This window comes from Drosophila subpulchrella, chromosome 3R (assembly GCF_014743375.2).
Source record: "Drosophila subpulchrella strain 33 F10 #4 breed RU33 chromosome 3R, RU_Dsub_v1.1 Primary Assembly, whole genome shotgun sequence".
NCBI lineage: Eukaryota > Metazoa > Arthropoda > Insecta > Diptera > Drosophilidae > Drosophila > Drosophila subpulchrella.
In genome coordinates this window covers 7,748,902-7,772,520 of record NC_050609.1, presented here as the reverse complement: position 1 = coordinate 7,772,520, position 23,619 = coordinate 7,748,902, and the positions used below count along the sequence as shown (strand labels likewise).

Sequence of the window (23,619 nt, the reverse complement as noted above, 5' to 3'; positions counted from 1 at the left end):
TTAAGATCATCGTTTTTAATTTTTTATTTATGCTGTTTAATGTTCTCTTTTATATTTTTCCTTCAATACAATAATAATAATTATAAGAGTAATAATAATCCGTAGTATACTCATATAGTATGTGTGTATTTAATATATGTAGTTTTTTTGTTTTTCTTGTTTGCTTTATTTTGTTTTCATACTTTTCATATTTGAAGTATATTTATATTAATTTTTAAATTAATAAATCTATGTGAATTCAATTTCTTTCGCTTGAAAAAAATTCTACATTTATTCAGTATGCTTTTTGTTTATTTTTTCATTTCATCGTTTTGTTTACGGTTTCTCAATCAAGGATGCATCATCTCATAACGGCTGTATTTCCTCAGCTATTCGGTTGTATATTTTTTGTTTGTCAACAAAAACGTTTGTTTGTTGCTTTTTCGAATAAGGGTCCTGTCGGGCATATATGTAGGTGTATGTATGTGTATGTGGTATATATATTTCTCGTAATTTGTTGTATCAAATAACTTAAACGAACATCATCTCCACATTCTCATTACATTATTTGCTTGCAGCTAAAACATTGAAAAATAGAAAAAAAGTAGTTTCATGCTTATGTATATTATCTTTTATTTCGTATTTTCATATTCATCATTATTCATTATCATCGTTTAAAGTATATCTTGTAATCGGGTTTTTGTGTTTTGTGTGGTTATGCGTGGGTTGCTCATTTAACGATTCTCTAAGCATTATATCTCAAGCATCGTTTTTTCTCTAGAATTTTACAAAGCAATTGCTTGAAGACCCACATTTTTGACCATTTTCTCGGCCCGTTTCCGGTTTCGGATTTCACTCGTGCATATTGGTAGTGCGGCCCTAGATCAGGCAAGAGGGGGTTTATCAAGTGTGTTTTTACATATCATCGTTTAGTTTAGTTTTTGCTTTCTTCGAAATAAAAATTTGTGTATCTCATATATGCTATTCGCTAGTATATAGGTAGGTATATATTTTATGTACGTCTATGAGCAGTGTCGGAAAAGCATCAAAGATGGCAAACAAGCGCCGCTTCGTCGTCTAGTCATCTTCATCATACATATATCGTTTAGTTCTCGTAAATGGAATATTAAAACGTTACTCGACCATTAATTTCTTGATGTTTTACTTAGTTATTTAAGCAATTTCAATTTCTACTAGCTACATTTTTCGGGGTATCGACCAAGGGGGTTTTCTCTTTTTCGCTGACCGAAGAACACCAAACACTTGTAGCTTCGCCTCGGTTGTTTCGTTTTCGGATTTGTTTGGTATCCTTCCCAGACATATCGTTAAGTTGGGGAGTAGTTAATGGTATGCATATGTTATATGTTGAATTAAGTAATTTTTTGTCGGTTTAGTAATTCATTTCGAACATTTTTTTCGATCTATAGCGTATGCATGCGTTTTCATAGCTTTGTTCTAGTTTCCGGTTTCGTTAGCTTCTTGTTGTGGGTGTATTTCTTCTTTTCGTTTTTTTGGTTGGGGGAAAAAGGGGAATAGAGAAAAGTGCGCGCCTAGAATTTACAGTTTCGACATTCACTTTTTGCCTTTATTAATGTTATTAAATATATATAGATGTATTTATGTATAAGTGTTGTAATAAAAGTTTGTGTGTACTTTAGCTGGCGCTAAACATTTCAATTTAATGTTTCATTCATAAGACTGACTTCTATCTTAAAGTAAATGTATTTTTGTGTAGGTGTGTGTTTATGTGTGTTTGTGTGCGGGTAGGGGGTTAGTGCATGTGTATATGTGTGTGAATGAAAGTTACTTTTCGCTTCGTTTACCCTCTGCCTCATCACACAAAAAAAAAGCTACCACTAACTTCATGCTTCTTCAAAAATATCAATACATTTAAAAATAAATAATATATATTGCACCCAGTTTGCCTGGGCGCCACTTTCGAACATTTTTTCTTCTTTCTTTTCGCTTTTTTATCATTATTTTGCATTCATTTTGCTTTTCTGTAAGATTTCTTTCTGGTTAATTTTCAAGTTGCCTGCGAAACAAATTAATCACCCAAATTCAAAAGTTTTTAAATCGATAAACTAAAGAACAAAGCCATGTTTCAATTTTCACATAATTCCTTCTTGCTGTTAGTTGGTTTCCACGTCAGTTGGCAGGTTGTTAGAAGATTAAGTTGTGGGGAGAAGCCGACAATCCGAATAGAAAACGTAGAAATTCAATAAATATTATTTCGCTTCGCATGTTCAAATCAGTGAGATGCTTTTGCTGTTGCTGCTGCTACTGATCTTGACGTTGCTGCTGCTACTGCTGCTGGGTCCTGGTAAATTGGAAGAGTGCTCAGCCATAGCTGCTCGAATCAGTTGCTTGATCGACAGGTATCGAAGATATCCTCCTTCTGAGTGTCGCTGGGACATCAGTTGGACCAGTTGGTGGTGTAGTTGGTCCAGGGCAACTGGTGGAAGAATGGAAAGAATTCGTTAATGTTGTGTATAAACATAAAAATAGAATTGTTTTTAAACAATTTAAACTAAAAATTGGATTCAAAAATATAAATACGTTGTACAGCTAATAGTGGTATGATAAACATGATATTTTTTATTAAACACTCACGTGCTTGTCATGATGATCCCACACTTCCATCTTGTCCGGCATGTGTGCGGCGATGTCAACCGCTCCAGGAGCACCCACAAAGTGCTGGTAGCCGTATGAGGGCATCAAGTTGACGTGCTGCTGTTGCTGCTGGTTCATGTTTGGCGGCGCCTGCATGTTGTGGTAGTCCATGGGCATCTGGAAATTATAGTACACATTTAAGCATGACGTAAAAACGCGTGTTCGAAGGAGAGACTCACATTCATTGGCTCATGCTGCTGCTGCTGCGGATAGGGTCCGTTGTTGTACGGCCTGTACTGCTGCTGTTGCGGCTGCTGCTGTTTCAGCCAGTTGAGCGGTTGTTGCTGCTGCTGCGACTGTGGTGGAGGCGGTGGCTGCTGCAAACCTGGTGGCTGCGCCTTCGGCTCGTGCGCCCAGGGCGGCAGGACGCTGGCCAGGGCATCGTCCATGCTAAGTGCAGAGGCGGCCACGTTGAAGTTGTTGAACTTCCAGGACGCAGCTCGCTCCGTACCAATGGGGCGCGGCATCTTGCGAATGTCGTCGTGATTCGGCGACATGGCAGATGGCGAGCCTAGGCCAGCCATTCCGCCGGCTCCATTCTCCAGGTGCAGCATATCCCGACCCGTGTAAGATGGATACTCCAAGGCTCCGCCATACCAACGCTGTGCCGCTGCTCCGCCCGGCTGCCTGGCACCCGCTCCCGGAAGCTGTCTCCCTTGATTGCCTCCAAACATATTCGACTGCGCACCACCCTGCGGCGGCGGCTGTGGTGGCTGCTTGTTGCCTTGCGGAAAGATCGAGGCTCGTGGATTTAGGCGCAACAAGTTATTGCCATCAACAATGTACGGCGAAGTTGAGGGATCCATGGGGTAGTTTAACTGCTGCTGCTGCTGTTGCTGCTGCTGCTGCTGTGAGGCTCCCACCATTCGTTGCAAATTTTGCAAAGTCTGCATATTTTGCTGCTGGCGATCGATCATGGCAGACGCTGCAGCAGCAGCAGCTGCTTGGGCTGCCGCTGAATTGCCGCCGCCGGCTGGATTGGAACCAATCGCTCCAAATGTGGGTGGTGCTCCAGACTCCGCTGCAGAGATCGGCATGGGAACATGCCGCTGGATGGGAACTGTGGAGGTGGGCGGCTTGATAACGCCCGGTGAATGGGCAGGAGCCGATTCACCTAGTCCCTGGGTTCCATTTATGGAGGGCTGGCCCCCTGCGGAATTTCCATCGTTGGCAGACACCATTGGTGATCTGGCTGGCGCTGCTGTAGCTCCTCCTGGACCTCCACTGGTGATTATGTTTAGAGCCTGCTGGCTAGATTGCGGTGGTTGCTGCTGCTGTTGTTGCTGCTGTTGTTGTTGTTGCTGCTGTTGCTGCTGGATCACATTACCCACAGGCGGTGAGGTTGAGTGATTCGACGAGGCCTTGGAACTGCCCACGGGCGAGCTGAGGATGTTGCGATTGTATCCTGGTGCCTTGGAGGCATCCGCCTGCGGCAGACCATCGCCAACAGCTCCTGCTCCTCCGCCAATGCCGGGATCCCCTAGCTTGCCCCACTGCGATTGCTGGTAATCACTGAACAGGGAATAGGCGCTAGACAACTTGGCGGCCAGCTGGGCACTAAAACTATCTGTGGCTGCATTGGCGGCCATCAGGTGGTTCAGAAGGTTTGTGTTGATCACCAGATTTTGCTGGGCCGTCTGTGGTTGCTGTTGCTGGGTTGGCTGTTGCTGTTGTTGCTGCTGCTGTTCCTGAGGCGCTTGTTGCTGTTGCTGGGGTTGCTGCTGTGGCTGCGGGCCAGGAAGTGGTGCTGTCTGTGGTTGTGGCTGTTGTTGCTGCTGTGGCTGCTGCTGCTGCGCTTGTTGCTGTTGCTGTTGCTGCTGGGCTTGGGTGGGAGAGCCCACTCGCTTACTGGGCGGTGCAATGGGAGCAATGGGTTTCACACTGCTGTTGGCAGAGGCTGCTGCTCCTGCTGCAGCGGCTGCATTCACGGCGGCCACATCCGCCACGTTAAAGGTGCCAATTGGTCCAGCCAATATGTTGCTGTTGCTACTGCTACCGCTTCCACTTCCCAGCTGGGCAACATTTGACCCCGCCGTATTTCCAGCTGCTCCTTGGCCAGCGACAGGCTTGCCACGTCCAAATGGAGCAACCACACCACTGCTGCGTCCGCCGGCCGAGCTGATGATCGCAGAGGCCACTCCTCCCTCAGCCTTCTTGGGCGAGGACTGCGCAATGGCCGCTGCCTTTGCAAAGTTCTGAGCTCCGGGAGCCACAGTAGAAGACTTACCCAGAGCAGTGCTGCTCTTCTGTGCAGCTGGCAGGGATTTGGATGAGCTCTCCGTCTTGCTCTTGGCCACACCATTCGAGGAGTTACTTCCGGAGCTACGACCAGGCTGTTGCTGGCTAAGATAGCCACCGCCACCCCTGCCATTTCGGGAACCGGATCCACTCGAAGAAGACACCTTAGAGCTGCTGCTGCTGCCGTTGGACTTGGCAGACGCCGAGGACCGTCCGCTTGGGGCCTTTACTGGCTGCAACTGCTGCTGCTGCTGCTTGTGCGCATTACAGTACGCAGCTCCCGCCGGTGTAGTAGAGCTGGCAGACGAGCTGGACGACGTGGAGGTGGTGGATGCGGCCGAAGAGAAGGTGTACACATTCACACCGGTAGCGGTGCGATTGTCCCAAGTACCCACGGTCATCGGAGCATTCGCTCCGCCGCCAGAGGACTGCTTAATGCTGCTGTTGATCCTGGGCAGCATTTGCAAGATATCCACATCGGGATCCTTGATCAGTGCCAAAATAAGCATATGTGCCTGTTTGGTGGCATCGGTCAAACCCTTAATGGTTATGCAGCGTTCCGATTGGTTTTTGCCCTGCTTCTCCACCTCAATGTGGGCACCAGTGGTGGCTCGAATGGCGTTGATGTTACTTCCGCCTCGGCCAATAACCCTGGAGATGGCATTTACCGGCACCTGCACCTTCTTGCAGGTCATCTCAGGAACCGAAGACGCCGATGAGTTTGTGCCCGTGGCCAGTGAGCTTGAACTGTTGCTGGAGCTGTTGGCCAGGTGGTGGTGCTGGTGGTGCGGATGGTGCTGCACGCTGGTCGCCGAACTGGTAGCTGTCACAGGCAGTGGGGCTCCACTCGCTCCTACCGCTGTAGTCTGCTGGGTGCTGCTCTTGCGGACCACTTCCTTCCAGCCATCGACCTCGCTGCGCTTGGCAGGATTCAAATTGGTGCTGCTTGCAGCTTGTGACACTGGTTTGGACACTTCTTTGCGGGTGTTGGTGTTGGCGTTACTGGCGTTTGTAGAGCTGCTGCTGTTAATGTTGCTTGCGGACTCGCTGCTCTGCAGTTTGCTGGAGTTACTGGTCTGCTGTTTGGCTGGCAGCGCCACCTCCTTGGGCGCAAGGTTCTCTTTCTCACGCTTATTGCTGTTGCTGGTGGAGCTGTTCTTCTCCTCCTTCTTCTTGACAGACGGCTCCTCCTTCTTCACCTCCAGCTGTCGCTTCAGGGGAGCAGCCTGCTGTGCGGCAGGTGGTTGCTTAACAACTTCTGCTGCTGGTTGCTTCTTCACAGAGATGCCCTTAAGGACGGTGGTGCTCGATGTGGATGTGATCACGGGAGGAGTGGGTGTTGGAATTTGTTCTACCGATACCGTCAACTTGTTCTTGGGCTGCTTCTTGCTCTTCTTTCCCTGATTGTTGCCTGACCCGGAATTGGCTGCCGCTTCCGCAGCCTGAGCGGACTGACCGCCACCCAAGCGCGCACCTTTCGTGTCTCCGCTGGAGCACGAGCCCTGATCGATGCCAGAGTCGCCCTCCTCACGGGCGGTGGCCGGCGCTGCCTCCTCGTCATCGTCGTCCTTGTCGGAGTCATCATCCTTGTCACTGGCATCATCGTCATCGCCCTGCATGTCGTCACCGCCAGCCCCGTTGCCCTGTTGTTGGCGGCGCTTCTCCTCCTTCTTCTCCATCTTCTTTTTCTTCTTGCGCTCACGGCGACGGGCAGCAGCAGCCTTGCGGCTCTCCTCGCGCGTCCGCTCCAGATCGAGCTCCTCCAGCAGAATCGAGGCATTCTTGTTGGCCTTGACGGCCTGGGCCTCTTTGGCGCTGCGCAGGATCTTCATACAGTCATAGCACTTGTCGATCAGCTCCTTGTCACTGATGGTGCCAATGAAGCGGATCATCTCCTGGTCGGAGGGGAACTGCGACACATACTGCACCATCCACTTCACAATCTTTGTGTGACCCTTGCGGAAGGCAGCCATCAGGCAGGAAACGCGTCTATTATCCTGTGAGTCAATGTCAGCATTGTGATCGTAAAGAAGCTCCACCACACTAAGGTGGCCACCATGGGCAGCCAACCAGAGCGGGGAGTTACCCTTCTTGTTCTTTACCTCTACACTGGCATTACGGGAAAGGAGGAGCTCTACAAACTTCTGATGTCCCTTGTCGGCGGCAATGGTCAGAGCTGTATCCCTGGACGTGGGCACCGGAGCAGCATTCACGTCCGCTCCCTTGTCCAGCAGAACGCGACCCACCTCTATGTAGCCGCCCGAAGCGGCCTCCATAAGCGGCGTCAGTCCCGTCTTAGCCCGATGTTCCACATTGGCCCGCCGGTCAAGCAGCAGACTAACGACCTCGTGCCTGCCCTGGAAGCAGGCCAAAGTCAAGGCCGTGTTGCGATTCGTCTCGATCTGAGCATTTATGTCGGATCCCTGATCCAGCAGCAACTTAACAGCAGGCGTGTGACCATTCATGGCGGCCAACATGAGCGGGGAGATACCCAGCTTGCTGCCCGTGCGCGAGTTGATCTCCGCGCCGTGGCTGAGCAGCAGCTTTATGATGTTCACATAGCCCCCACTGGCCGCCAAGCTCAGTGGCGTGTAGTCCGATACATTGCGGTGCTCTTTGTTGGCACCAACGCTGAGCAGAAGTTCCACAACCTCGTAGCGGCCGCCGGAACAGGCCAGCGATAGCGGCGTATCCTTGGTACGCTCTGACTGGGCCTCCAACTCTGCGCTGTGCTTGAGCAGAATGTCCACGACCTTGTCGTGGCCGGCGGTGGCGGCCAGGATAAGCGGTGTGAATCCCTTCTTGTCGCGGTGCTCGATGTTAGCTCCCCGATTGATCAGCAGTTCGACCAGTTCCTCGTGACCGCCGGCACAAGCCAGGGTAAGGGCGGTGTCGTGGTTCGACTCCGTCTCCGAATCAATCTCGATGGTCTTGTCCACACACGCGGTGTTCGCAACGGCCAACTGGTTTTGGAGTTGAGCCTGCTGCTGAGCTGTTGCGACCTGGGGCTGTTGATGCTGGTTGGTGTTCACTACGGTCGAAATAGTAAGAATTTAAATTAGATAGGTAACGAGAGTTAAGCCTAAATAATATCAAAAACATGGGCCAAATAAATCCTACAGGTTAATTAAACAAAATGATTAAAGGGAAAACCCACCTTGACTGCCAGCTGGTGTCTGACGCATTACACAGCGACGATCCTTGCGCGACTGCTTGTCAATGGCCTTTTTGGCAATGCCGCCGGGCATCGACTTGGTGGCGTTGACAGTGGTGCTGGGCGTGGGAGTAGGTGTACCCATCGGCCAAATGGAGAGCTCGTTTTCCTGTAACAGCTGGGGATTCTGCAGGGCGAATTGTGTGTACGGAGATCGAAGATCGGTCTGCGGCACTACCGCAGAAGCTGGATGCGTCTGCGTGGCCACCTGGAAGATGCATTAACGATATCGCGTAAGTCTCTTATACATTGAATCCCAAATTTCGAACACTTACCTGATGCTGGACACAGGTGGGCGCCTGCATATGCGGCGGCGGGTGAAGGAGCAGCTGTTCCTGCAGATTAAAGTGTTTTTGCTTAAGAGGCAATGCCTGGACACCCACGACAGGAGTTCCAGCTGGCACCTGGCCACTCCGTTGGAGCAGCAGCTCCTGGGCCACCTGCTCTAGTTCACTCTGGGTTGGCGGACGCTGAACGCCGGTTCGTTGTTGAAAGAGATGGGCTTGCTCAGCGTGCAACTGCTGTTGCTGCTGTTCGGTGAGGGGTTCTCCAACAGCCTGTTGTTGCGCCTGATGCTGGGCCATGTTTGGTGGTAGCTGGAAGAGCAACTGCACGGGCGGAGCATTCTTGTCGCCACTCTCCACGTTGTAAACGAAGTTTGTGGCAGGCTGCTGCTGATGTTGACGCTGGGCAGTCACAGCCTTGATGAAGGGCGCATTGGTGTACTCGTGCAGCTGATGCAGCTGCTGCAGCTGCTGCTTTAACTCCGGATCGTTTTCCAAGGCGAGCTGTTGGTGCTGATGACATTCGGCGGCGTTGGGCAAGGATTGATGGTGAAGCTGCTGCTGCTGATCATCCGTAAAGGGGAGTAAGGAAAGAGGAGTTTGCTGGTGTTGCTGAAGGAAAATAAATCAAATTAATGCATAAGAACTCCATACACAAATGGGGAAAAATGCAACCCACCTGCACGTGCATTTCCTCAGCATCGAGGAGTCGCTGCTCCAGTTGAATGTTTTGCTGCATGGAATAGTCCAGGAGGACGAGATTTGCCTGTCGCTGAGCATCCTGCGGAACATCGCCAGGGTTAATGAGACCCGGCGACCGTACCACGCCCACCAACTGCTCCTGACCGGTCCACTTAGCCGACGATTGCGCCCAGTTGCCAGCGAACCTACCCTTGCACATCTGATTCAAGCTAAACTCGGCCAGCTCTGGGTAGTTTAGGCTACTGGCCAATTCCTGTAACAAACGGTGCAAAATATGGTTATTTTTATGCTACATAACTGATTAACTTTATTGAAAAGTTATTTTTGGACAAAATCAATTTTTTATTCCAAGTTAACTTGCCTGGAATATATCCTCCATTTCGCCATCGTTGGCAAAGTGCTCCAAGCCGGAATATAGCTCACTTCCGCCAGCGCCACCATCGTCTTCTGAAAGAAGAGGATTACACGATTCAAATGAGCAATAAGTACCCAGAATCTAAGTATCCGTAATCTTACCGCATTGCTGATCTCCCTCCACTTGGTGCTTCAGCTGCTTCTGGTGGACTGCAACCGCCTTAGCGTGCGCAGCTGCTGCGGTGGCAGCCGCCAGCTGCTGCTGGAGCACGCTGTTCAGCGCCGCGTTACTGCTGGCCGCCGCCTTGAGATTGCTTATTTGGGGCAGGACGTGAACGAGCTCCGAGTTGGTAAGTTCGGGCGGGAAGTCGCACATTGTCTGCGAGTTGAGGATTAGGTTCTCCAGCCGAGTGTTCATTTTCCGTTGCTTCAGGGGCAGTGAGCTGGCACCGCTCTTTGAGTTGTTATTATTGTTGTTGCCAGCACCTTGATCACTGTCTGGCTCATCGAGGAAGAACTCGTCATCGTCGCCGTCATCTTCCTCATCCTCGCCTTCGCCACCACCATCGTCCTCGTCGATGTAGTCTACTTCACCATCGTTGTCCACCTCCGCATCCTCGTCATCGTAGTTGAGCTTATCGATCTCCCCGCTGTTGGTGTCCTGCTCATCGTCGTCATCGTCATCCTCCTCATCATCCTCCTCTTCCTCCACAATGATGCCATCTTCTCGCAAAGCGGCTGCCAATTCAATGGGCTCAGGCGGCAGTGTGTTTTCCTCGCCATCTGCCGCAGCATCACCCTCAACATCGTCCTCGCACTCGCTCTCAAGCTCCGAACTGATCTCGTCCTGATCCTTGTTAGCCGCAGCCACAGCAGCAGCAGCTGCTGCAGCCGAGCAAAGAGTGGCCAGATTTTTCATCTCGGCCCGAGGCTCGGATCCAAGACGATCTGCTTCGGTTGGCGAGGACATGGTGGTCTCCTCCATTTCCGGGGGAGTCTCAGTGGGCGACTTTGGCTGATCGCCGAAGAAATTGTGCACTCCCACCATATGCCAGCCGTCCTTGAAGAAGTTCAACTGGGGTGTGTTCAAGGCTAGGTCTTTTCTGCCCCTCGACCCGTTCACTGCCGTCTCCAGCATGCCACGGAAGTCATCCATGGCTGTCTTGTGTTGCAGGGCTACATCCAGGGACTGCTGTTGTTGTTGCAACTGCTGCTGATCGACATAGTTGCCGCTGCCAGTGGGCGAGGCAAGAGGAGAAGCCGGGGAATTAGAGTAGGCCATGTTTGCGGATGATACTGCCGCTGCTGCTGCTGCCGCTGCATTGTCCAGTGCAACTCGCTGATGGTGCAATTGCAATTGCTGCTGAAGTTGTAGATGCGACTGCTGCATAGACTGCTGCATATGCTACAGATATAAAAGGGTTGTTATATGTTCATTAATATATTTGATATTAGAATTTACACTTTTAGTTAGGATTGGTTAACAGAAGCTGCACTTACCAAGTTATTATAGATGGACACCATCGGGTTCTGCTGCAAATTGGGCAACACCTGCTGTGCGTGCTGGGCCGCTGCTGCTGCTGCTGCCGCCGCGGCTGCTGCAGCTGCTGCTGCTGCGGCTGCCTGCTTGCGGTTGCTCTTGTTGGTGGCCTTAACCTTGGGCCTGTCGCTGATGGCTGTGCTCTGTAGAACCTCCGAGGAATGGGTAATGGCTCCGCCAGAGTTTCGCTGCAAATATGAAACAAGTTATAAGGAATATTCTTGTAAAGGTTTAAAAATACGTACGGCTGGGATCTGGGCGCAGGCACTGTTGTCCAGTGCTGCCGGTACGGGCTGATTGTTGTCGGCTCCTGGTTGCAGGTAGTAAAGATTAAGAACTTTGTTAACTACACACGCATATCAAAAGATTAAAGTAGAGAACATACCTTTGAGGGCTAGCTCGTTAGGGTCACTGCTGCTGCTCTCCGGGGGCAGTTCACCCTTCTTCAGCTCCGGCATAAAACCGCGTCGGCGCTGCAGCCGTGGATCCTCTCCAGCACATGCGAACTGCGGGGTCTTGCCATCCTCACCCAAGGGCTGCGATCGCACCTGCTCGCCATGCTGTTGCTGATCCAGTGGACAGTCGATGAACTCCATCACCTCGCCGGACTTAATTGCTCGATTCCGGTTCGGCAGCATGCCTTTCAGCTTGGCCTGACCTGGCTGCAGTTGCTGTTGTTGCATAACAGGCTGCTGGCAAACGGTGTGGAAGAGTACCGGCGGAGCTGGCGGTGCCTTTTGCGGTGGCTGCAGGGAATTAATGTGCTCCATGTCCAGGTCAAAGTGCTTGCACGGCACCAACTGGTGCTGACCGGCTGCAGGTGGCTGCTGTTGTTGTTGCTGCTGCTGCTGCTGCTCGAAGCCCGGTTGCAGGTGAAACAGTCGCGACTTGGCAATGAGGCCTTCCTGCTGCTGAGCACCGAGGGTGGTCAGATCGATTCCTCCGACTTCTCCATACTCCTCCATTCCAGCCTCACTGCCGGTGGTGCTGGCTCCAGCCCCAGCTCCCATTCCCGCCGTCGCCGTGAGTTGCAGCTCGCCAGCGTCTAAGAAATCTCCAGTTCCCATTGCCACGATGTTGGAGGATCCGTTGCTGGCACTGCTGAACTGTTGCTGGTGGAAATGTTGCTGGTTGGATGCTCGAGCTGCCTCCGACAACTCGTGCAATCCAGGGGGAGCGTTAAGCTGCTGCAACTGATGCTGCAGCTGTTGCTTCATGATCTTTTGGCGCATCTGATTTGGGCCAGATTGGGAAGGTGCTGCAGCGACCTGGTTAGCGTTTGCAGCCGCTGCCATTTCCGTAGGCGAAATGTTCGGGTAGCGGAAAAGCAGCTCGACCACTCGGGTGTGTCCACCCTTGGAGGCCTCGATCAACATTGTGCTGTTGTCCTTCAGCTTGTGGAACGGGTCGGCGTTGTTCTTCAGCAGCAGCTCCACCACAGACTGGTGGCCCCCGGCACAGGCTAGCGACAGGGCAGTGTGATCATTACTGGTAGTCTGTTTGTTGACATTGGCGCCCTTCTGGATGAGGAACTTGACGGTGCACAGGTGTCCGGCGCGACAGGCCTTCATCAGCGGCGTTCGTCCGCCCTCGGACTCGTGCTCCAGCTCAGCTCCGTAGGATAGGAGGACACCGGCCGCATCCGTGTGCCCGTTCTCGCAAGCATGCGTCAGAGCAGTATCTCCGGTCTGCGTCTCCGCATGGACATTAGCCTTGTTCTTCAGCAGAAAGCGCACCAGATCGGTGTGACCCTCCTGCGAGGCCTCCATGAGAGGTGTGGAGGCGCCCAGCTCCAGGTTGGCGCCCTCCTTGATCAGGAAAGCAGCCACCTCACTGAAGCCACCGCAGCAGGCCAGCGTAAGGGCTGTCTCCTGCGTCTCCTCAGTCGTGGCATTGATGTTTGCACCCTTGCTAAGCAGCAGGGCTACCATCTCCTCGTGTCCCTCGCGAGCGGCCTCCATAAGCGGAGTGTAGCCCTCATCATTCACCTCCTCAATGTTGGCTCCTCGCTCAATCAGCAGGGTGGCCAACTCCACGTGACCACCACAGGCGGCCAGCGTTAGAGGGGACTCGAACGAATCCGTGGGCATGTTTACCTGGGCACCGGAGTCCAGCAGCAGACGTGCCACCTCAACATGGCCGTCCATTGAAGCCTCCATCAGGGCAGTATGCATTTCGTCGGTCTTGTGCTCCTGATCAGCACCCGCCTGCAGCAGGAACCGCACCATGTCCAGGTGACCCTTGTAGCAGGCCAGTGTGAGGGCGCTCTCCTTGAACTCGTTCGAGTGGGTGTTGATGCCGGCTCCATGCTCGAGCAGCACCTAAATGATTACAAGGACCACCGATTAGCAATTTGCCAGGCAATTTCAAAGTTGATAAGAAAAACATTTCTGCCGAATGCATCAGATAAGATCAAACTAAATCACAGAGCTGGCATCTTGCCCAGACCAATCAGTAACTCGATTCAGGTCGTGGGTGTGCCACCACTCTCAAATCTCGGATTATAATCATTTGGATTACGTACAGTAAACTTATATATCTACTCCTTTCGAGGTCGTACTTTAGATATTAGGATTTTCACGGGGACACACTTACCTTGGCTACCTCTACATGGCCAGCGGAGGCGGCCTCCATCAGAGGCGTGTGTCCATTCTCGTTTTGCTCCTCGACGTTGGCGCCGTGCTTGAGGAGCACCTTCACCACGTCCACCTGACCGCCGGCACAGGCAAACATGAGCGGGGTGTTGCCGGTGGCACAGTGGGCGTTCACATCGGCGTTGTGGTTGAGCAGCAGTTTGACAATGTCCAGGTGACCCGCGGATGCGGCCTCCATCAACGGCGTCGAGTCCTTCTGCCCCTTGTCCTCCACCTGGGCGGCAGACATGGCCAGCAGAACCTATGACAGTGAGAGATAAGGTTTATGCTCAGGTGTACGCACTTAATTTGCCCACGTAATCTCCTATTTCTTGGTCTTTATCGACTCATTCAGGATTGTTTGTCTGCTGCTAAGTATGTATTTATCGATAGGCCACAGCTGAGAGTGGAAGTGTATAGGGACGGCGTTGCCACACCGGCCAATCGCCGTGTAAAAATGGCACGTGAAATTATGTCTTTAATTGATAACATTTTGTAATATTTTTATAGGTACAACTTACAAAAAAAAAAAGTGAATTATTTTTATTTTAATACATTTTTCTATCGGTTGACTCACAATTATTTATTTACAATCAAAAAAAAAAATGAAGGGCTGAAGAAGTAACTGGAGTTATGTTTTATAAGCTTAGATTCGGGGCAAAACCTCACTATAAAGAAGTCACGAGTAACATACCTGAGCCAGCTCGTAGTAACCCGCAGAGCAGGCCATGGAGAGCAGGGATTCGCCATCATCCGTGGAGGCAGCGGCGTCGTTGAGGTTTACGTTGCCCTTGCAGAGCAGCCGCTTCACCGTATTGACATCGTTGTCCGTGCAGGCGGCCACGAGGGATCGCGAGAAGCCACTGCTACAGCAACAGGAAATATACCTCCAGTTAATATAAAGGACCTTGGCGGACCTCGAGGTGAATACTCACTTCTTATCGCGGGGACTGTTGGCACAGCGCATCTTGGTCAGAGCCTGCTTAGTCTCGTCGATGGCGTGGGTGGCGTGGCGCAGGACAGGAGCCTTCTCGTTGGCCGCGGCCTCGAGCAGGGCGGTGAGATTGCTGGAGCGCTTGTTGTTGGCGTCCATAAGGAAGGAACTCACTTCGGGCGCGTCCTCTTCCTCGTCCTCATCGTCGATCTCCTCGTCGTCCGCGTCGTTGTCCTGCAGCACATCTGGTGAAAGGATAATCAGAGGCTTACTATCATATTTATAGGTTAAACAGCTTTAGACTTACCTATCTCCTCTTCGTCCTCCTCGTCGTCGCCTTCGGACTCATCAGAGTCCTCAGATTCCTCCTCCGTTTCGTCCTCATCCTCGCGCACCTCGCCTTCATGCGGGCAGCTATCCGGATCCGATTCGGGAATATCGTCCTGTAACACAATATACATTTCGATTCGTTAGACTCTTTCAATTGTCAAACCATACTATGTATTTTCTACTAACAAACTCAAATCTTTTACTGGGGGTGAGTCGTAAAAAGTTTCCTACAAGTATATACGACTTTATTAAGCTGGAAGTTACAAATTAGAGAAGCTATTTAATAGTTGATCAGTAGAGCACATTCTTGTTGTCTAAGGCCAGCAACAAAGTGGTGGGTTAAGGTGTGTTTAGTGATGTGTGCGAGGAGGAAGCGGAGTAGCTGGGTTAAGAATCGATCAATTACTTTGCAAAAATTAATAGTTTAGTAGAACTAGTTGACTTGAAGCTTTAGGAACTTTCGTTAGCTTTCGGTTAATGCTGAATTATGTTGATTTGGTTTAATTTGATTTTTTTTTTTTTTTGGAATAGCGGATTGGGAATCGGGGTTTTAACGCGAAACTGAAACTTACCAGGAGATCTGGCCTTAAACACAAGAATGCCAATAGGATCTACAAATAAAGAGAAACAAAAGAAAGGTGTACATAAATAATAAAAATTAAAGCGAGCAGAGAGTAGAGATTTTGATTTTAGGGGCAAGTTGAACTATATTGGAGGGTCCTTAGCCGATTACATGGACGAAGGAGTGCAGGAGAAAATCCACGCTGGATCGGAAACTTCGTATCATCGCTTTCCTCAAGTTTTGGAAAAGCGTGCGAATAGATGGCCGGTCGACCATCACTCCCCTCTTCTTATGTGCTTCTCTGATGCGTTGAAACAAAAATTTAAGCAAATCTATTATATTTTGGGTGTAATTTAACATTTACGAGTCTCAAATGTGACAAGAGCTGCATGGCTAGCCAAAAAAAAAAACAAATTTCGAATAATCCAACAAAATAAATGACGTTTAAACGGCGTTGCCAGTGCGGCCCAAAAAGCGGTGGCTAAAATGTAATTATCGATAACAGAAGAAGAGGCAAAGAAGGAGGAGGTGAAGAGTGAAAACTAGCAAACACACGACCAACTAATGCATGATTTCCTCTACCAACACAGGTTTTCATGAATATCAACTTGCTCTAAAAGATCCCAGCGAAACCCCCTTATTGACCCTGATTTTAAGACTATAAACTACCAAATAGTTTTTCTTGGGAATTTAAAGAACCGCATGAGTCAGAGAGTGCAGTTCGTACATCGATTTAAATACGGCACGCACACACTCTCACCGCCCCGAAAGGTCTGCATGTGTGCGTGTGCGCTTGTGTGTTTACGCCCACGCCTTAAATTATTGAACCAAAAAGAAAATGCCAAAAAGAATTGCCGAAATACATTTGCAACACGAGGCCAAGTGCTGTCTGCTTAACCTTTGATGAATGAACAGAAGAATATAAAGGAACATAACCAAGCTGAGAAGCAGAAGCAGAAAAACGGCAGTGGAAAGAGAAGCCAAGAGAACCTACAACAAAAATTCAGCATGAACGAGTTCAACAGCAGCCGTTCGTTTGTTCTCGTTGCTGCGCATTGGTATGCGTGTTGCCCTGTGTGTTGTGTGTGTGTGTGCGCGCGTTGTTAAATTTGTAAAAAAGAAAATCAACCGTAAAATGTTTGCACGCTACCGCAAAAAAATAATCAGCAAATTGTCTCTGCTGACCGAAAAAAGAAAACAATAAATAAGTTCGCCAGAGTTCATTACACTCAAAAGTGCGTTATTATTATTATGGCTCTTATTTATTATTGTTATTTTCAAGTGTTTCACATACGTTTTACCGCTGCAACAACAAAAACAGCAGCTAGAAAGAAGCAGCAGCAGCGGCAGAGTTGCCAGATCGCCACCGGACATCTTTGTCACGCTGCCCAAAAGAGAATTCGCGAAAGCAGCCGAAAAAAAATTATGTACATGTGTAAGCAGCGAGGAAATTAAACTACTGATTTGCGTGGGAGAGACGGGGTCAATTACAAGATGCCATCGATGCAATGACCTTTGATTTCAATTGAGTAGCAGCAGCAGCAGCATAAAAGAGCTGTTAAATTTTCTATTTTTCAGTTTCGCATTTAGCATTTCCATTTCGCAAATGTGCTAGTGTGCTAGACAAAGAAAAAGGTATTTTTACGCATACAATCAAAAAGGCAGCGAGCAGTCGAACAGCTGATAAATCATTCACATACACGTCCAAGGGGAAAGGGCTTGCACACAAACACACCCGCACCGGAAGGTGAAGAGAAATGAGAAACGAAACTCTCGCTGCAACAACAAATGCGTGTATATATGTAGGTAACAGAAATATGAGCGATCACTTCCATTCGAGGTATTTCCCCATATAAAAACTTAATTCCCTCCTGAGATAATGCGAATCTGTGGAACGGCAACAGTGATTTTACTTTAAAATATAAGCCCTTGAACTATACTATTTAAATAACAGACTAAGCTGTTCTGAACGTTCCTATTTTTTTTTTTTTCAAAATGGTTAATATTGTACTTTTTATTTTAGAATTTCCCTTACCCATTAAAGTGAATCAGCTAGAAAGAAGATTACAAACTATTCTGGACTAAAACAAGTATTCCTTTTAAGGTTATACAAATGAAAACATATTTTTCTAGATAGTATACTTGAATTTCCAATTTTTTATGCTGTTTTATCTATTAATAGTTGATAGTTTTTAGATTGTTTTTGATTCAAACTCTATATAAACACACCCGCACTTATCAGCAGTACACATGTGCTCGAAAAGATAGATGATAGAGATTATAAATTACACGTTTTTATAGCTAGTCACACTTCCAGAGGCTTCGAGAGACTTGAGAAAAAGCCATGCAGGACCACTTTTAAACGAATTATTTCAGAAACTGAGAGAGCACTACGTAGAGGCTTATAAAAGCAGGAGGGACCTTGTGGCGAACTTACCTCTGAAACAGACTCCTCCTCCGATTCGGACAGGTCTGTGGTGACCGGCTGGGGATAGAACTCGGTGTCGGTGTCCGTGTCCGGCGTTATGATGATGTTCTGCAGCGCCGAGATGGCATTCACGATGTTTGCCGACGAGGACAGCGAGGAGGCGGTTGATGACATGGACGAGGTGGCAGAGCGATTGGAGGCGGATGCAGAGGCAGCGGCGGCCGCATCCTTAAGCTTCTGCTTGAGAACGGCGGCGGCATTAGCCACATCCACGGCGGGATTGAGGGCCATTCTGGCGGCTGCTCCTCCGGATCCAGATGATCCACCCGCTGCTCCTGATGATCCACCGGTAGCAGCGCCAGCGTTGCTATCGGAGGCAGCTGCGGCGGCACCCATCAGCAGAGTGGTTGCGGCGAATTTCAAATGCGCCGAATCCTTGCTGGTCAAGTTGGGGGCATTACCGGAGACGGACTGCTGCTGCTGCTGTTGTTGTTGTTGTTGCAAGGCCACCTGTCGCTTCAAAGCGGCCACTGCTGCTCGGGTCTTCTTCGAGGACGAGGAGCTGGAGGAGCTACTACTGGGGGCAGGAGCAGATGCGGATGCAGTTGCTGTAGCAGGAGCAGGAGCAGGCAGTGCTGGGCTGGGCGCCGACGCCACGGCGGAACGGAACTTGGCGGCATTTACTGCTCCAGTGGTGGTCACCGGACCACCGGCTATGACCGTCCCTCCGCTGCCGCTGCTGCCACTCGTTGTTGTTGTTGCTGTGGTTGCTGATGCGCTGCTGCTGCTGCTGCTACCGCTGGTGGCCGTGGGCGTTGTGGGCGTGGCCGAGGCCTGACTGCTACTAGTTCCAGACATCTTGGCAGTGTTATTGTTGGTGTTGTTAACTTTCAATCGGCTATTGCTGGGTAGTAGTGGTGGTGGTGCAGTGGTTGATCCTGATGACTCCGTCGTCGTCGTCGTCAGTGGCTCATTCTTGGCCGACAGGATCTTCCGTCCGCTGGTCTTCAGACTATTGTTAGCCAGTAGAGCGGCGGCTATCGAATGTCTGGCGGCAGCGATACGTGGTAGATTATGATTCAACTGTCTGTTGGGCTTTTGTTGATTGGTGTTATTGTTGTTGATGTTATTGTTATTATTGGAGCCAGAGCCCGAGGAGCCTGCGTTATTCTTGCTGGTTGCTTTCGGTTGGTTGGTTGTTGTTGTGGTTTTTTGGTTAAAATACGCCGTAGAGCGCACATTCAAGTCATCGCATTCATGGTTTTTCGCATCATTATTCATTTTACTCTCTCGCTGGAGGTTGTGTTATTGGGATTTTCTTCTTGATTTACTTTCAATTCGCGCGTCCTTTTGGGATATTTTGGGAGAGGAGGAAAATAGGTATAGGTTATATAGGTTTTTTATTTTTTTTATTGAGTAAACAAAAACTAGTCCCAAGTAAATCTCACTTCAAGGGAATTTAACATATTTGTTGATGTGTTTTTCAAGGGGGGCGGTGCAGGGATACAAAAACACATCAACAAAAAGAGGTTCTTTGGTTATATTGATTTTTTTATGGATATTGTTAGGAATTGGATTTATATATATGCGATGCGATGGGCAAAGAAACTAACACACACACACAGGCACACAGCACGCACACACACAGACACAGAGAGCCAGCGGGGTGGCAACGCTGCGCATTCTTTCACTTTGCCTTCGCACACTCGTTCGTACATCGTTCGTTCGCATTTAATTCTCCCATTCCATTCCATTTCCCCTGCCCACTGATTCACATTTTTACACCGAAAATTGTTCAGGTGCGAGACGAAACAAAAAACACACTAAGCCACACAATTTGCCTCGCTTCATTTCGCCAATTTCTTTTTTATTCGCGGATACAAGACGAATCGATGCGCAATTAGGACTTGGGCAACGTGCTTCACTATTTATATAATCGCAGTGGGGAGGACGCCGCCGAAACGGCAAATCGAAGGTTGCACTTTGCGAGCTTAATAACAATCGCGCATATGCAATTGCAGTACTTTATTTATAAAACTTTTCGCAGCAGTTTCGACTTCGCCCGAGCGAACGAAGAAAAAATCACTTTTCGACTTTGGCGTATGCGTTTCTCGCTTGGTCGATAGCCTCGTCTCGTTCGCGCACACGCGATGCTCCGACGCGGCCACTCGGACCGCTGTTGCCGTCCCGCTCGCACGCGCAGACGAAGGCAGAAAAATAGCAGGAGCGACTGAGGGAAAATTTTTTTGCCACTATTCCGATGGCGATTTTCACCAATTAACTGGCGTTCGCAGGCCGGAAAACGGTCGCAAAGCTTGCCCCACACGGTGGCCAACAATTTGGCGATATTTGCGCGTATTACCGTTTAAAATTTGTAGCAAATTAATCAATTTTTCAGCAGTGTTAAATTCTCTGTCTATCGTCAGAGTTTCGGATCGCCATATTATTCCCGGATATAAAGAAAAGGTAGGACCGTACGGCTGCAGAAACATCGATGGACACATCGATGCATCGATTAATTGCTTGCAATTCTAGGGAATGGTATTGGTGGTGAAGGCGCGACGCTGCTTAAGTTTTCTAACGATAAATAAATTCTTAAACCGTAAGTAGTTTAAAAATTGGGCAGTAAATGGCAAGCAATGTGATTGTGCAAATACTTATCTGTACATTTTTTATATTATAGGTATATAGGTAAAGCATTGAAGGTCCGTATTTTATTTTATTTCTTAATTGAATAAATGTTTTGTGTTTTATTTTTTATACCAATTTCATTGAGATTTTTAATTTATATTTTATAATATAAAATAATTATGGAAAACATCGATGTTTCATCGAAACTGCGTTTCGCGATGCAGGCCGACCGTTGCTGATTCGCCCTTCACTTTCGTACGGTCACACTGAATGTTAGGACGGTGTCCTCGCTAACTTAAAAGTAGCCCCTGCATACCCTTATTTGGCCATCCCTGGTCCGCTGCTGTTGCTATCGATTTTTGCCATCGATCTGGCAACCCCGACTTTTTTTCCAAACTAACAACACGACGTGTCATTTGCCGGATTTGCTTCACTTCGCAAGGATTTAACGATATAGAGATGCACACGGTGTTGACCCGAGGAAACGCCACGGTGGCATACACGCTGAGCGTCCTGGCCTGCCTCACCTTCAGCTGCTTCCTGTCCACCGTCTTCCTGAACTACCGGACGGAGGCCAACATCAACACGATTCGGGTGCTGGTGAAGAATGTCCCGGACTACGGAGCCTCCCGGGAGAAGCACGACCTGGGCTTTGTGACCTTCGACCTGCAGACGAACCTCACCGGCATCTTCAACTGGAACGTGAAGCAGCTGTTCCTGTACCTGACCGCCGAGTACCAGACTCCCTCGAACCAACTCAACCAGGTGGTCCTCTGGGACAAGATCATCCTGCGCGGCGAGAACGCCGTGCTGGACTTCAAGAACATGAACACCAAGTACTACTTCTGGGACGACGGCAATGGGCTGAAGGACAACCGGAACGTCTCGCTCTACCTCTCGTGGAACATCATCCCCAACGCCGGTCTCCTGCCCTCCGTTCAGGCCACCGGAAAGCACCTCTTCAAGTTCCCGGCCGACTACGCCACCTCGTCCATTTAGAGCTAGGAATGCCAATTGAAGTCGGTTCCATTCGGGTGCCGTAGATTGTAGTGTGTATCTAATAAAACCCCAAAATAAAATCTCTGTGTAAAGATTTCGAAGGGAGTCTGGATATCCCAGTCGGAAGGAGCTCCTTCAAAGTAATTGAAAGTTCTTTATTGTTTCTCATGTGTGCACAAGGGTTCTGCAGGTACATACACTGAATCTCTAATTTAGAACCTTAATACCTTTTCAATCTTCAAAATTACTAGCTGTTAAATAAATAAATTATTGAGTATTCTCTCATATACAATTTGATCTATCAATAATTTAACCAGCAGCGCCCTTAAGAGCTGCCGCACTTAATGTGCGATTCTTCAGTTCGTAACGCGGCATAGTATCACTTTTGTTGGTAGAAATGTTTTGAAAATGTAAAGAAATGTTAGGACCCAGATTGAGAATTTTAGCGGTCCTTTTCAGGATGGAAGGAAAATCTTTGTCCAAGAGATACAGATCCGAGTAGGTGCTGACCGCCAAAGTGACGACGAAGGTAGCGATCAGTAGCTGTAAAAGAAAGAGGCATAGTTAAACTTATGGATACCACATATTATTTGAAAGCAACCTACTCACCAATTTTTCTGAAGCCATGTTAACGATCGCCGAAGACGACGGATACCACACTGAACGATCAAACCAAGAAAACCCAATATATATGTAGCTCTGAAGGCCTTATTAAATGGGTTAAACTCACGGATTAAATTTGTAAAAATGGTTAAGCAAATTTTTTAATACGTTATTCGTCTTTTTATATAAACTGATGGCTCATTTTCCACGACACCACTATTTCATTACTCATCTTTATTATTACTTTAACCAAGTTGTATATTACTAAGTACTATCAGTTATGACTATTGTGATATATTATCGCTTACATTTTTATCCTGCAGCGGGCATAAGAGCCGCACTGCACAACGTATTGTACTTCTTTTTGAAACTCGAACCGTTTCTGGTGCTAGAAGTATAGTACTAGCACATTCCTTTCTAAATAGATTAAGTTCCTTTAAATTTAGCAGTCGAGTACTAGATTAAGTTTCAAGTTGGTGCTCGTTAGAGAATTTTTGCTGTCATTGGCCGCTTTAGAGGTGAAATTAAATTTAGATTTAAAGATCTGCCTAAATTTTTTGAGAACTAGATTTCTTATACTTGAATCGGTAACCCTCTTTAAGGCATTGTAATAATGGTGGGATTAACATCGCAACTAATACAAAAAATGTCAGTTATTATTTTTTTTTTGCTAAATTTGTGTGCTGATTTAATTTAGAGGCTCTATTTTGTTAGGTTACATGGGCGTTTTTATGATTTAGCACATATTTTTTAAAAAAACTCGTATTTTATTTCAGGCATGCAGATTGTATAGTTGTCCTTGACATAGTTATTGTTTACAGGGCAAAAAAATTAATAAACTAAAATCATGTTTATTTATAAGATCGATTCAATATTTAATATATCTAAAGCTCAGTTGAAAACTTATAAATTTTCATAAATGCACTTTTGAAGACCCCTTTTTAATGCCTTTTCATATAGATTAAAAAAACAGGGTCAAACTTGGTTTGACGCATATTTACAAGACAAAAAGATGATCTGCTTTACCCAACTGTGACTAAACATATATATTAAAGAAAAAATGTTTATTGTGATCGCTTGTTTAGAAGAAAAATGTAGAAAGATTTCCCGGAAGTACAAGCAATAAGTTTACAAGGGTATATCACCATAAAACTTTAAGTCAGCCTATAAAATAATAATAACAATCTGCAGATTTGGTTTGTTTATACTTTACATAATTATTAAGGAGTAAGCATCATATTATTAAGGAATATGCAATTTGTATAACTTTAAAGTAAGATAATTTTATCGCATTTTAGAATACAATTTTTCTGTGATGTGGACTGAGATAATGATAAATGGTTTCCATTAATCTTGTGTCATTTTGCAAGAATTGAGATTATAATAGAAAGAGAAACGGAATGGCTGACCAACGTGTTAAAGACCTTTTAATGAGAAAGTGTAGCGTATTTAGCCCCTTGGAATGATCAAATTTCCCCCACTCAAGCTCTTCCAGACCAAATTTATCCCGCGGCG

General features: G+C 48.0%; 2 protein-coding genes across 8 annotated transcripts; one reads left to right on the top strand and one right to left on the bottom strand.

Moving 5' to 3' along the window:
* Positions 1 to 956: 956 nt before the first annotated feature.
* On the bottom strand, positions 957 to 20,367 carry LOC119550213 (ankyrin repeat and KH domain-containing protein mask). Of its 7 annotated transcripts, none has more exons than XM_037858773.1 (18): positions 20,234 to 20,367; positions 17,881 to 19,218; positions 15,454 to 15,492; positions 14,859 to 14,994; positions 14,553 to 14,796; positions 14,312 to 14,483; positions 13,580 to 13,879; positions 11,370 to 13,305; positions 11,230 to 11,294; positions 10,945 to 11,172; positions 9,607 to 10,849; positions 9,452 to 9,537; positions 9,068 to 9,343; positions 8,380 to 9,000; positions 8,048 to 8,312; positions 2,832 to 7,921; positions 2,593 to 2,769; positions 957 to 2,434 (listed from the first exon to the last, which is right to left on the bottom strand). In XM_037858773.1, exons 2-18 carry the CDS (start codon positions 19,150 to 19,152, stop codon positions 2,396 to 2,398), a joined length of 12,189 nt encoding a protein of 4,062 aa, XP_037714701.1. In that variant the 5' UTR covers positions 19,153 to 19,218; positions 20,234 to 20,367; the 3' UTR covers positions 957 to 2,395. The 7 variants fall into 7 exon arrangements, with proteins under 7 accessions (XP_037714701.1, XP_037714718.1, XP_037714709.1 ...); XM_037858790.1 differs by having other exon boundaries at positions 9,452 to 9,534; XM_037858781.1 differs by having other exon boundaries at positions 14,312 to 14,480.
* Positions 20,368 to 20,864: 497 nt separating this feature from the next.
* LOC119552962 (signal peptidase complex subunit 3) lies at positions 20,865 to 21,645 on the top strand. Its single transcript, XM_037862949.1, has one exon. It carries the CDS (start codon positions 20,962 to 20,964, stop codon positions 21,499 to 21,501), a length of 540 nt encoding a protein of 179 aa, XP_037718877.1. The 5' UTR covers positions 20,865 to 20,961; the 3' UTR covers positions 21,502 to 21,645.
* The last annotated feature ends 1,974 nt before the right edge of the window (positions 21,646 to 23,619 follow it).

Coding starts and splice junctions, on each gene's coding strand:
- LOC119552962 (XM_037862949.1), top strand. CDS start 20,962: ATGCACACGGTGTTGACCCGAGGAAACGCCACGGTGGCATACACGCTG.
- LOC119550213 (XM_037858773.1), bottom strand. CDS start 19,152: ATGAATAATGATGCGAAAAACCATGAATGCGATGACTTGAATGTGCGC. Junction 14,797..14,858: donor GGAGGACGAAGAGGAGATAG/GTAAGTCTAAAG, acceptor TCCTTTCACCAG/ATGTGCTGCAGGACAACGAC. Junction 11,295..11,369: donor TAACGAGCTAGCCCTCAAAG/GTATGTTCTCTA, acceptor ACCTGCAACCAG/GAGCCGACAACAATCAGCCC.